A 14,058-nucleotide genomic window follows, 5' to 3' on the forward strand; every position below is an offset into this window, starting at 1 on the left:
TCACTGTTTAAGTTACCATAGAAAGGGTGAGAAATTTTTAAGCTGTGGATTCTGTCTTCCTGTGAGATGGATACCATTAGGTAGGATGTGCTGTCATCTTTATTTTGCTCAAAGCTATAGGATTTCAGTCTCCAACAAAGCACTTTGTAAATGTTCAGATCATTTGTGTGGATTTGAAGGTCATAAGGAATGGACTTAACAGAACCAGCAGTGTGTAAACAAGGAGACAACTGCAGCTCACTTAATTTCCCTGGAGAGGAGGAGTGATTCTGCCCAGAAAGTTCTGAACACACTGGGAGGCTCCTAGCCTGTTTTTTCATTCAGTATAACTTTCTGTAACTTTCTCCTATCTGCTGCAGAACTTTCTAGTTCCAGCGTTTCCTTTTCTTTTCTAGTAGCATTGCTCCATACCTCCTGCTAAGTGTCTGACAGGCAGTTGAGGGGAAGAGAACTTTCCATCAGCCCATGTTGCATTCCTTCCTACATTAAGATGGATTTAAGGTTAGGAATAAAAGGTCAATGTTTAGGGATAAAAAAAAAATTACAGGGATGTAATTACCCTCCCAGCAACAGTTACAAAACCAGAAATTTAAAACTCCATTTTTTTTTTCAATTTCCCCTTTTTCAAGATATCACTGCTGGGCGAATCTAAAGTTGTTCTGTCTAGGCTTAAACTCAACCTCTGTAGCAATTGGTAAAAAGATTTGCTGCCTTATTTATACTAGGTATTTAGAACATACTATTTAGTATGTGCACATTACATCTTTAAATCCCACTGTAGGTAATACTAAAATGAAGTTGAGCTGAGATGTGTAGATAGAGAGGGGCAGTCAGAGCAGAACTGCATGAAACAATAATCAGGACTGTGGGGCTGGGAAATTAGGCCTAGAGTCCCAAATGGAACCAAAGCAACAATGTTTTAGGGCAGCAGCTGGTAACCTTCATGAGCTGTCTCATGTGGCTTCAGCAGTATGGGACTTTGCCTGTGCCCATGCTGCAGCCAAGCAGCTGGGAATTGCATCCACATTGCTGCTGCTTCTGTCTACCCTCTACTTCCTGGTTGTGGCCTGGGTGCAGCTTCCAGCTAGTGAGAAATTGAGTTGGGGATGACCAGTCGGCTGGAATATGCATCTGCATTGATACCATGTATCTCTGGCCCCTGGCTCTGACATGGGTGCAGCTGAAAACTGGTCAGCCCCAGCACACCTCTCCACCAGCTGTGGAAGGGAAAGGAGTGGAGAGGGTGGCAGCTTGGGCACACCTTCCACAGCCCAGCCCTGGTGCAGGCACAAGTAAAACCCTGCAGCTCTGTAGGCTGGATCTAGTGGCTTTGTGGGCTGCATGTTGCTGACCTTTCTTTGCTGTAGGGGAGTCTTTCAAGCACCACTGCTCAAACTAACATATACCCATTGAACAGTTCAGAAGCAGTAACAACTGAGACTATTCTTTTAAAGTACCCTTGACGTGAGACAATCCGCTGTCTCATTACAAGCAACAGAATTGTAGCATGCAAAATAACTATGAAGGGCAACAATCAGTTGAGATGATCTTATCATTCTGTCTTTCTCTGAAGGAGGAAAAAATAAGATCATTATTCCTAACAAAAGTTCTTCAGCTGCAGTCCATGCATAAAATTTCAGTCAGTTTTAACTATAAGGACTTTAAGGAATCTGTTAAGATCATTTAGGATAATAAAAGGTCTGGCAGTGTTGTATTTAAAGGGCCTATCTTGAATTTATTTCAACTCATTTGTAAATTCTCAAAACTTTGGTACTCTAATTTGGTGAGGACAGTGTCTTAAGTACAGAGGTAATATCTGCATTCAGTTCAAAACCCAGTTCAGCTATTAGCTGAATTTGTGTCCATTTCCTCTAGAAGATCACTTGTTATAATATTTTTAAAAATACATAAAAGCCTTCAGCCAGGAAGTAAATGAAACACTGCCTTAGCCACTCAATTGCCTTCTTTAAGCTCTAGCAGTTCCATAACAATCAGTTGCCACAGCTTCATTTTCATTTGTTCCATATCAGGAAACTTACCATCTGGGTTCTTAGAGTTGCTCTGGCACGTGATATTTGAACTCCTTGAGCTCATTTCTTGTAGGTCAGGAGTTCCATGATCCATATATAAATGTAGTTCTTTCCAAGGTCCTGCTATCACTCTTCGAATCCTCTTGCTACATCTGCTAGTATACTTCAGTCATCACCTCAGGCATTTTCTGCTGTTCCAGTCCTTTCCCTACAACTTGACAGCCCTGCCAATACACCTAAAGCCATAGCATATCCCTCCTAGCTATTGTACTTGTGTCTTACCAATCATATAAAATTGAAGCGTGTAGTAATGCACAGAGGCTCTAGTTCTATGAAGGGACTTACCATCATAACATCTCTTGAGGATAAATAGCATTTGCATTTCTCAGATGAGAAAGAGAATGGTTATAGCTACAGTGTTCTGGAATGGCTGCTAATTGTGTGGGGGGTTACTAATCTTGGAGATGCTTTCTGGCTGCAGTTCCCCTGGACTTCAATTGTAGTTGTAGGTATTCTGAACCTTTCAGAACCAGGTCTCCAAACTAGGCATGCAAAAGTAGGGGCTGTTTTTCCCCCTTCATTTTTGCTTCATCGTATTTGCCTACAATTATTCTGCAAATTAGCATAGAACAGGGATTAGAAATTCTTAGGTATCTTGATCTGTCTACCAGACCACGCAGACTCCAAGGGCCACTGGAGGATATCAAAGCTATCTTGAAACTTACCTAGTGTTGGTTGAAAAAGTAGCTTGTTTATTCAAGGAAACAAGGTAGGAATGGAAAGTGTTGCTGTAGCTGAATTTGAGGGGCATTAGCAAGTGTTGCTGGAAAATATTGTTACTAGCACTACTGTTCAGACAAGTGGCATGGGGGTTCTCCAGATGTTTTTTGTGCAAAGGTGGTGATTAGCCAAGGCAAACATGCCACATTGTGGCCACTTTCCATATTTAGTCAATGGAATTTAGTCCGCAACTCCTGTAGTATATAAATCTAACAAATAGAAAATCATTTAATGTCAATTTACCACAGTCCCCTCTTCCCCCTCTCAACAACCACCTTGCACTGGCAGTGCCCTCATTTCACCTACTTTTACATATGGTATGTTAGAGGGTGTTGTTCTGGGTGTTTCAAGTCTTGTGTCTTGTAGTTGTGTGCGAGTCTGAAGGATTTGAAGTGACAGTTCTGGAGATTTCTAGGATTAATGTTGCCCAGGAACACGGGGGACTAGATTTGATGATCCAGGAGGTCCTTTCTAGTTTTATGTACCTTGGAGAATCAGAGCTGTAAATCTCAAGTGGTATCACCTGCTTGGGAGTGACCTAGGTACGATCAAAGTGTTTCACAATAGCTGTTTTGGGAAACAATGCTTGAAAAAGGTATTTGGGGACCTTCAATGTGGCACAGGCTAAAGAAAGTAATTTGTGCTTTTGTAGCAAGATTGAGTCTGTGTTGCAAATCAAAGAACCTACTAGGGCTGTGCAAAACAGCACCATTCCGCTTCCACTTCTTTTTTGATGGAACAGTTTCCTTTCAAGTTTTGTTTTGTTTTGAAAGCACCGTTTCGTTTTGTTTCAACTGTTTTGCTGTTTGTAGTTTCTAGCCTGATTCAGTTGAAACTTGCAGGGATGGTAGCCCCTTCTGAGGGCATGAAGCCTTCCAAGTTTCAAGGAGATAGGTGCAGAGGTTTCTGGGAAACTGCACCTCAAGGTGTTGACAAGCAAAACTGTCACTTGCTGGCAGCGGCAGCCTCCTGTCATCTGGCAGACAGATCTGGGGTCCTGCACCCCCCAGAGGGCTGTGCTGGACTCCTCCTGGGGGTGCAGCACCCGATTTGCCTGCCAGGTGACAGGAGGCTGCTGCTGCTACCTGGGACTAGTGCTGGGCGCAGCCCACACCGAGCACCGGGAAGAATGGTGCTGCCACTGGTCCCAGGCAGGCAGGCGGGCCCCCGATCTGCCTGCCAGATCACAGGAAGGTGCTCCTGCTGCCTAGAACCAGTGGGAGCACCAATCTTCCTGGCGATGGGTGCAGTGCGGGCTACCAGTCCCAGCTGGCAGCAGCAGCCTCCTGTGATCTGGCTGGCAGATTGGGGGCCTGCCTGCACCCCTGGGAGGAGCCCAGAAGAGCCCTGCAGCTGTCCCAGGGGTGCAGGCAGGCCCCCAGTCTGTCTGCCGGATGACAGGAGACTGCTGCTGCTGGCTGGGACTGGCACTGGGTGCAGCCCACACTGGGAGGATTGGTGCTGCCACTGGCCCCAGCCTGCAGTGACAGCATGCTGTCATCAGGCGCACAGATCCAGAGGCCTGCACCCCCAGGAGGGCTGGGGGCTGTTCCAGAATCCTCAAAATGGAGCTCAAAATGCATCGAAACAGCTTCTAAACGAAACACCCCGTGAAATTTCGCACAGCCCTAGTACCTACAAATGTTCTGCCATCAAAGTAGCTGGATAGATCAAAATATGTGGTAGCTGTCACACCCACCATAACCATGTACCTGCATTTTGAAGGGGCTCCTTCTGGAAGTTTTTTCCTTGAGAACAATGTTTGAGAGAGAACATTAGCAGAAGTGTTAGGGGACTATAATGAGACACACTTCTCTCCCATTTCCTGAATAAAGACCGCACAGGATCAAGGAAGTAAATAGCTGCTGTTCTCATCAGCATGATTAAAGCAGTTACTAAGCATCAAGTAAATGTATTAATAAAACAGCCATATTCAAAGGACTAACATAATGTTAACATTACCTGTGATAGTGCCAGGATACTATCTCAGCAACTTTCTCATAGAAAATAAATACAAAATAAATTTCTGTAACAAAATCTGTCCATCTCACACAAACCAAGGGATCACACCCAGCAGTTTCACCTCGAAGTGCTGTAGCGGTTTCTGTGGAAAAGTAATGTCACATGCTACAGAAATGTATGCAAGAGGCAAGGCTTTCTTAGGGTGATATAATTTATTGGACCTATGTTTACATAGTTGGTTCAATAAAAGATACCACCCTAAGAAATCCTTGCCTCTTGCATAATTTCTGGAACATCACGGCTACAGCATAACTCTTAACACTACATAAGTTTTAGTCACGTAGCCTGTTTAAATATGGTCTTAGCAATTCAAATGTCCTTTCCAAAAACTTACAAAAAATCCAAGGTGTGTACAAACTACAGTAAATATCTTAAAGTGAAAGTCTAATTCAAGAGATGGTATATTTGAAGATTCCTTGCCTTGTAAAACGGAAATTGGATGCCACTTGAAGTGTGTTAGCCCTGCAATAAGTAGAGGTGTGAGCTTGGGATCATTTGGTCAAAAGCTTCCTGATATCAAATCTCTTCTTACTTTGAGTTTATTTTTAATTTTCAAAATGCTGTAAATTCTTTGTGCGGAGTGAGGTTATTTGGAACACTGGTAATGCTACAAAAGGAACAAGAGTACTTAAGTGCAAAGGTGGAGACTTTTTGCAACTTCTTGCCTCAGGAGCTGATTTTAAATTGCTCTAAACTAGGTGTATTGCTAGATTGTCTTGAAAATTACTATTCTACAACAGAGCTGGAATAGGCTTTGGCAGCCAGGGAGGAAGAGCATCTGCTGAGATGAATGGGTCAGTTCATATGTGTCAGAGCTATTGTGTCAGGTTGTATTCATCTATGGGAACAGTGCATCCAGCATTTATGCAGCAGGTTGGACTAGGTGACCCTTGAGATCCCTTCCAAGCCTATAACTCTTATCTGCAAAGTGGTGTTCTGATCTGTTTAAATAAAACCCATTAAGATGAATGGGCCACTTCATACTTCTGGGTTCCTCCTTTTACAGGTTGTACAGAATCTGTTCTACACTTAGCCCCTAAAAATGCCATGTGACATCTGAAAGTGCCTATACTTTAGCTGCCTCCAGGTGCAGTAACTAGTGGTTAGCGAGATGCGCATTGCTTTATTGTCCTCATGGCCCCTCATGGAGGGGCCAGGAGCTAGCACTATTGGTCGCTAATGGGCAGCATGGTGTTCCCAGGGAACATTTTTTTTGTGTCTAAGAGGTGCCCATCAGTCGCTATCACCATTTCATCTGGAAACAACTAAGGGAAATTCACTCCCTCAAGAGTGAGTTAACACAGAGTTTAGGTTGCTTGGCACTGCCTTGCACTCTTCAAGATGTTGGGCATACCTGTGCTTAAGCCACTGAAGAATGGGGAACTGTATCAGATGAGCCACGTCTTGCAACTTTAACTCTGCCTTCTCTGTGCATTGCCCTGGCCTGTCCCTGGCAGACAGCATTAGAGTCTATCTTTCAACAGAGCATAGGGCACTGACAGAGCCCTGTTGGGTACAGCGTGTCCCCTCACTAAAGCAAAAGGTACCTATAGGGCTGGCTTTGTGAATACCAGCTGGCCAAAAATTCTGCCACTTAGCCTGTTCTGCCTAACAGGTGATAATACTAGGGTAATTTATTAACCCTTAATCTTTATCCTAACTGTTGCTTCTGTGACGCTCCCTTTTTGTCACTCAGTGTCATGTCTGCTACAGATTTCTGCAGCAAGAACAAATAGTTGTGGTTGCTCACTTACAAAACCCACATGGCTCAGCACAGAAAGAAAACCCTTTGGTGCAGAGGCATCTCTCTTCTAGCAGCCTGAACTGTTGGAACCTGCTGCATGTAATGGCTGCACCACCCTATGGCTGTCACCAAGTATGATGCACAGCCAGAAGTGCATGTAGATAAAAGTTGAAATACCAGGTCTTTGGGACAAAGCAACCTGCTTCCTGGTCTCTGTAACAGAGGTGTCAAAATCACCTTTGCCACTGGGCCAGATCCAGACCTGGCAGCAGCAGCATAGCAAATGGCAGCAGTCTGGGGAGTAATGCAGCTATTCCTTGTGCCCCTCCACTGCTGACATGTACCAACCAACTGGGGCTCTGTTGCTGGACTTCAGTGGTAGACTCTGCCCCTGCTGGCCCCATCCATAAATTCCCTGCCCCTCTGGGAGCCCCGCAGGGTGAATGAAACAACTCAGTGAGCTGGATCCAGCCCACATGCTGTATGTTTGAACCTCTGCTCTATAGGCTCTTGTGTTGCAGCCATCACAACAGTATCCAAGTATCTTCTAGTAATGCATTAAGCAGCATTAACCAACTTGTCTCTTGTTTACGGGAATGTGTGTGTGTGTTGGAATTTTATTATATCCACAGGCATGTCAAAGAAACATGCTTGGAGCTACAGATGGTGAAGTTTGCAAACGTCATGAATTCCTGTTAGATCATTCCAGTCATAGGCCCTAGAGAAGCCTGTCATTCTGTGTGTTCTTTTATAACGTAGCCCTGGCTGAAATACACCTCCAGTCTACCCTCAGTTCTGGCTAGCCCTGAGAGCCACGGTTAAGGTTGCAGATTGGACTGACATGAGCTACTCTGTTTGTATAGGTTTCAGTGTTGATCCATTTCATGTTGTGGAAGGATACAATGCACTGCCAAAACAATCTTAACTGTGCACTGATGAAGTTTTTGGGCAGTGAACCACCTAATTATATGATCGTACACTCTTTATTCTATGGGATTGTCATGATGTAGGTCACTGGCCTGGGACTCAGGGCTGGGTTCTGTCCCTGGCCCTTCTACAGACTTCTTATGTCATATAGGCAAGTCATTCAACCAAAGTTTGCAGAGGCAGCCACTAATGATTACATTGTAATTAGAGCCATGTTACTAATAAGAATGATGTACCTCATGTTTTAAATCAAAACTTAAAATAAGGAAAAACATTAATCGCAATATACACAGAAACTAGTACTTCAACATTTTTAGCATAATAATGCAGGATGAAATGTTTATTCCTGTTTGGTATGTTCCATTTGTCAGAGGCTGAACTGTTCTGTTACACGTGGGTCATCACTGTCAGGAAAAAGTTTACTTTCTTTATACAATTACGAAGAAAAAACATTGATTTTGACCTGTACAAATCTGTACCTTTGAAAATGCCACCCTACATGCAAATGCTCACAGCATTGAAGGAGAAAAGATCTTTTTTTCTACATAACTCAAGCATATACTTTTAAAACCCAGGAAATTCTAGCACAGATCTATCTTTAAGGCCAACCATCAGCAAGTCCCCAAAATTTCCAGCAAGTACAGTAGCAGTATACAAATTGTATTCCTCACCATCTGGTCACGGTACAACACTAACTGACCATCTGCTTCCCCATGCACACAGGTCATCAGTTCACTGCTGCACAAACTAAGACATTATGATGTTGCAGAGAACTGTTATATAGCAATAATAAGCAATGGGTAATCTCTGGGTCTTCTATACAGAGGGCTAGTCTCAGTGAATGGCAAGTATACAGATAAAATAACTTCATGTGACTCCCTTGTTTTTAAGGGCTTGTATGGATGTCTTTGCCTCAACTTTTACACATTAACATTTTCTCTGTCTGGAAACACCTAGCCTGGAACACCCTGCTCTGGTTAGTTAACTCACTGTGCCACTGATACAGGTTTTGCTCTTTTCAGGGAAGGAATCCCAGTAGTATAATTTGTTCAAGTCCATCTATTATTTGCATCTTTGAGTAAAGCACATGAATTTATTACTAGACCCAAGTTTTCCTAGTCTTAACTGTGTGATGATGACTTGTTGTTTCACTCTAAGGCAGTAGTTCTCAGGGTGCTGCAGCACCCTGGGATGTCATGAGACCCCTGCCAGGGTTGCTGCAATGCAGATGCCACCATGTGGTTGCGGGGACCAGGTAAAACTGCCCCTCGGGCAGGGCAGCACTATGCACATGCTCCTCTTGCATTAGGTAGAGTCAATTCAGGCTGCAACTCTGCGGATGGCTCCCTCCCAATATTCTTCCTGGAAACAGCTACATAGGACAGTTCTGCCTTCCTCTGTTGCTGGAAGATGCTGTGATGTCAGGCTGGGAAGGGCTGGAACACAAGCTTGCTGTCCTCCCTGCTTTAGGCTTACCAGAGTACTCTAATGCAGCAGAAACACAACCATGTGCCACAGCCCTTCCCAGTCTGGCTACACAGCAGGAGCATGGGGAAGTTTTACCTGGAGGTGGCAACACCCAGTTGAGTAGCCCTGAAGCAAGTTGAACACAGCAGCTATTCTCAATCATGGCTGCCACCACATTCAGAAAACTTGGGGAGGGACTCTGACAAGGTTGAGAACTGCTCTTACAGTTAGGAAGTTTCATTTTTTCTTAACAGTTGTTTGATTGGACATGGCTGATTTGACATCTATCAGTTTGTGGCTTTGCAGCTCCATTTCTGTTTCCCCCCTGGCTGTGAGACCCACAGGAGGAAGAGGGAACTGACTGAATTTACAACAGAAACAATGATACAGATGGGCACCAAATATTGTCAGATGCACAGAGGAACGAAACTGCATTTCCGGGACCACTTCTGGGTTTCTTTCAGCAGCAGAAACTGGGAAATCCCAATGGGGGAGTGGAGAGTGAGTTCAAAGGCAAAGGCAAAGTATGAAGGGAGAACAGCTTCAGCTTCACCTTCACAACAGCCTTGTTTTCTATTAGTGAATGAGGATTGCTACAGGAGGATGCAACTTCTAGGAAACAAAGTTTAAAACTGGAGGGAAGTCTCATCCTGGCTCCTCTTCAAGGATTAACCATGACTGCCAGGATATCGCTGAGTATTCCTATCCCAGAGCATAGGTATGCTGGGAAAGCAACACATAGGGTGCAGTGGAGGAGGAGGTCCATGCTTCCTAGGAGCTCTTGAGAAGTCTGAGACTTAAAGGGCTCACAAACAACTATCAGCTGGGGGGAGAAGAGAAGAGTTTTGTGGTTGAATCTCAGTTGTAAAGTCCCATCTTTCTATCCCCATTAACATGCCTTCCTCTGTTCCGCACCAGGCAGATAGGCAAGGAAACATGGCTAATTGTCTTCCGGGCAATTCATAAACGTCTTCCTGCCATGAGAAGGAACAGTGCAGCTATGTACACTAACACATCCAACCATTCTGCCATGACTGCACTTGCTCAGAGCCTGGTGCAGCCCTGTCTGCCTCTTAATACTGATCAGGGGTAGTGCTTAGATATCTAAACAGACTGAGCCAAGTGCACTTGTCTGCTGCTCAAGACATGGGAGAAAGCAAAGGTTTTTGTATTTTGTCACCAAAGAACCGCCTCTGGTTTCCCATGCATAACCTAGATTCCTATCAGTAATCTCAGGTCTGGATAGCAGCAGCCTTAAGAGGGCAGCATCCAATCCAATCTTTCTTCTTGTTCCTACCATGCTGAACCAACACCCTTTTAGAGGATGGATTTCCAGGCTCAGTCTCTGCCTGCTGGTTATTATTTTTCTAGGTTTATGCAAGATCCTTTTAGCTTTTATGGAGTTCAGAGAAGGGAGAAATCTATTTTTGCCTTTCAAAGAAGAGGCACTAACATTGTTTAAGGTGACAAGTTAAGGCCAAATAGTGAAAGCAGACTTTAAAAGCACAAGGTTCTTGAAACCAGTCACCCCCATCACTGTTACTGTCCTGGTTCTTTGTAGGACATCCCACAGCCCAAAGGACAAATTTCTGCAATTAGTTCTTGTCTCAGGTTTTCAGTCCTGCCATGTCCAAGTTGCCAGCACACCTGAAGAATGCCTGTTTCAGAACAGCCTATCACTGTAACTTAAGGCAAGCGTAGAATAAGTGTCCCCAGTAAAATTCCATTTAAGTTGATGCTGTTGTTTGAAAACTGAGCTACAACATAAAACACCAGCTATCTGAGATATGGGGGACCTCTGCCAGTTAATGGAAGTTACTTTCTTTCCAGAAGGAAAAATGTAAGGGATGACTAGTAAGAACTTCAGCCACTCCCCTCCCCATCATCCTTCCCAGAGTCACATGCTGGGGCTGCACAGCTCTCCCCATGTCCCTGAGCACTGCAGAAAGCTCAGTATGGTGGAAGAAAGGGGTTAAAGCTTTACCAGATGCCAGTTCCCACAAGTACAAGCCAGCCTGCACATTGGTATCCAAGTGTCTGGTTCATACCACTAATGTTGGGAATATAGAGCCAGCTGCTGTGGCTCCAAGATCCATTATTTGAGTGGCTGAGGCTCATGTTCTCAGTCAGAAGAAGGTTTCTTTGGCAAAAGAACAGGCCTTAAGATAGCTCTGACTCTGAATCCTTCCACAAAGGGCTCTGTGTGCTGGGGTTTTCATTAGATTGCAAGACTGATGTGGAGACCACAGAGTTGAGGCAAGAACCTCATGATCAGCCTCTACTCCATGCCCTTAAAGAAGATGGCCCAAATGCATTCCTGTGCTATTCTCAGACAGGTTTTTGACACATCTGCACACTGCAACTCACTTAACACAAAGGAGCTGTTGGTGGGTGAGTTATAAGCAGAAAAATACTTACTCTCCAGCTGTTGCCCCTGCCATGTTGCTGACACCCTACACAAGTTGGGCCTATCGCCGTGCTTGTTCCATACACACATGGCCTCCTTCTCAGCTTCATGCAGATGGTGAGGCAAGGAACAGGCATTTCTCCTGACAGCTCCATTGGTGGGGCTCAGTTTGGGTGGTTGTCTGCCTCTGGTCCTTGCACTGGCAGCTGCCTGCATTGACATGGCGGTGGGTGTGTGGGTTAGTTCTGTATGTTACAGAAGCCAGAATGTTGAATACCTAGAACCCACAGCGAGAAGAGTCCTTTGTGTGGTGGCCTTTTGCTTGCTGGGGCCTTTATATGTTACTGCATCACAGAACTACAGTCACTATTCACACACTTGGCATCAGCCCTGGGAGACCCATGAGCCCCCTACATTCCCAGGCTGGATGTGAGGACACTACAGGTAGCCCTGCTGGAGGTTTTGCTAGAGAACTTTGACAATTTAGCTAGCTAGCCCTGGGAGATTCAGCATCCATGCATTACAGGTGGGCAGGTACAGAGAGGTACAACTTGATCTGCCAGGGGACCCAGACAAAGGGCTGAGGAGGAAGTAGCCCTCCTGCTCTGCTAACAAACCCACACTAGCATAGCCCAGAGCCCTAGAACTCCCCAATCCCGACTCCCTGCTGCCTGCAACATTGTCACAAAATGACACCTTCACTCGTTAAAGGTTTATTTTTATTTCTGAATTTAAATCAAAATTAGCCATTCTCTGTAATTACATTATATATAGATTTATAGAGACTTTATAGAAAAGGATTTTTTGCTTGTTTTTCTGCAAAAAAATTCTGTAAATAAAAAATAAAATTAAATTAAAAAACGAAAAAAAAAGGTGGCAGCTTCTGTCTGTGTGTCCCTCTGTCTGGTCCTCCTTTCCATGCCCTCTACACAGCACGCCTTAAAAACCACCAGCTAAGCCCCAGGGGAAGGCTCCAATCTGGGTCCCTGCATAATGCTGTGTGCTCCCCGCAGCCAACACTGGGGAGGAGTAGGCAGGAGGCACTTGGAGCTGAAAAAAAGAAATGCCAGCAGAATATATTAATATCTATGTCTTGTTTTATTAAGTCCTGGGAACTCCAAGCATTGAATGGGGACAATCCCCATAGCAAAGGAGCTCCCAAGAAGAAATAACAGCTTCAAAGTGCACGTCCATCCCAGGAAGGCCAAGCAGCTTGCAAGCTACTGGAAGGCAAGTAGAAGAGGAGTCCTGATGCAGCCTTCATATGCCAATCTTATCTCCTGCAGGGGGTGCATGAACTCCAGCTCCACCCAGCAAGTTCAAATAGAGAAGCAAGGTAGGAGAGGAGTGTCCAAGGCCCCAATCCCCAGAGAGACTGTGGCATCATGTATGCAGCAGCCCCCTCTAGCCCAGTGTCCGGGTGTGAGGGAAAGCTGTGCTCCGTAAGGCAGTGAGTGGGCTGTGCGAGCTGCTGGGGAGGTCCTAATACTGCTCATTGTTCCAAAGGCCTGGGAGCTGTGTCAGGCCATGACATGCTGGGTCTGGACCAGTCCATGTGAGCCTAGGGCAGCTCAACGGTGCCTCTGCCCCAAAGGGATCAGGGTAAGTACTGGCATCTCTCAGAAAGCCGTGCTGGCCATGCTGCCTGGGGCAAAGATCCTCGGTAAGCTGTCCAGGGTTTCCTCCAGCCGGCGGTGAGCAGACTTACCATCCTCCCCTGCAAAAATAAGTCACAGTCAGCCATCAACACCAGCTGTGGGCCCTGCCTGGCCAATAAGCTCTCTTCCAAGACGCAGCCATGAGTTGTGGCCAACCTAAACCCTCCACACCCTGGCGTCTCAGCAGAGCAATGAAGAGCAAAGACTATGCTAGATGTATTCTCATTTCCCCAGTGTGCAACTCTCCAAGAACATGGACAGAGATTGCAACAGCTAGCTTCAGGCTAAGGACATTTCTAGACTGCAGCAGCAGAGTCTCACCACCAAGGAAATACTGGTAGATCCTGCCCACCTGTTCCTGTTCCATGTATGTCAGCCCTGGAATTGGGCACCAGGGATGCCGTAGTGCCACTCTCAAAGCTTGGATTTCTAGTGTGCTTAAAAGCAAAGCTTCCAGGCCATCCTCACTTCACTTCCAAGGTTGACATGGGTGGAGCAAGCGGGTGGTACTTGTTTCCTTGATGGCGAGGCTGAGACCTCTGCTGCCCTGATGCAGACATACCCTAAGGGTCTTGGGGTTTTGATGTTCAAATTAAGTTTAATCTTGAATAATTTAATCTGTGGAGGTGGGCCAGAGACCTAAGAGACTGTATTTCAGAAGCCATAGTCTCTACCACCTCAGCTAAGGAAAGAAACCTTTCTTTCATCTGGTGTTATTTGTAGCCACCAGAGGGCAGCAGTCTCTCACAAACACGTGCACGTGAGCAGGCCAATGGCATTCAGCAGCAGTGACAGACAGGTTTGGTCATGACATTGTGCACGATGTGCCCACGCAAACCGGGAGCGCCACAGAGACTGGGTGCCACAGACAGTAAAGACAGGCGTTTAAAAAAAAAAAAAAAAAAAAAAAAAAAAAAAAAAAAAAAAAAAAAAAAAAAAAAAAAAAAAAAAAAAAAATGGCACGGCCAACAGGATCCAAAACAGACAATCGTGAGCAAAGCAGCAGGAGCAGGGAGGGTACAT

The 14,058-nt window shown here is 45.2% G+C and overlaps 1 protein-coding gene across 5 annotated transcripts in view; it reads right to left on the reverse strand.

Moving 5' to 3' along the window:
* Positions 1-12,082: 12,082 nt before the first annotated feature.
* FAM65A (family with sequence similarity 65 member A) overlaps positions 12,083-14,058 on the reverse strand; it is a 59,663-nt gene continuing 57,687 nt past the window's right edge. For 4 of the 5 annotated variants that reach the window (XM_019505864.1, XM_019505860.1, XM_019505865.1 and 1 more), the window contains one exon: positions 12,083-13,094. In XM_019505864.1, the coding sequence (XP_019361409.1) occupies positions 12,997-13,094 (98 nt within the window). In that variant the 3' untranslated portion in view covers positions 12,083-12,996. The remainder of the gene's footprint in view (positions 13,095-14,058) is intronic. The other variant, XM_019505862.1, reaches the window with a different exon arrangement.

This window comes from Gavialis gangeticus, unplaced genomic scaffold (genome assembly GCF_001723915.1).
Source record: "Gavialis gangeticus isolate Ggan-Ray unplaced genomic scaffold, GavGan_comp1, whole genome shotgun sequence".
Lineage (NCBI taxonomy): Eukaryota > Metazoa > Chordata > Crocodylia > Gavialidae > Gavialis > Gavialis gangeticus.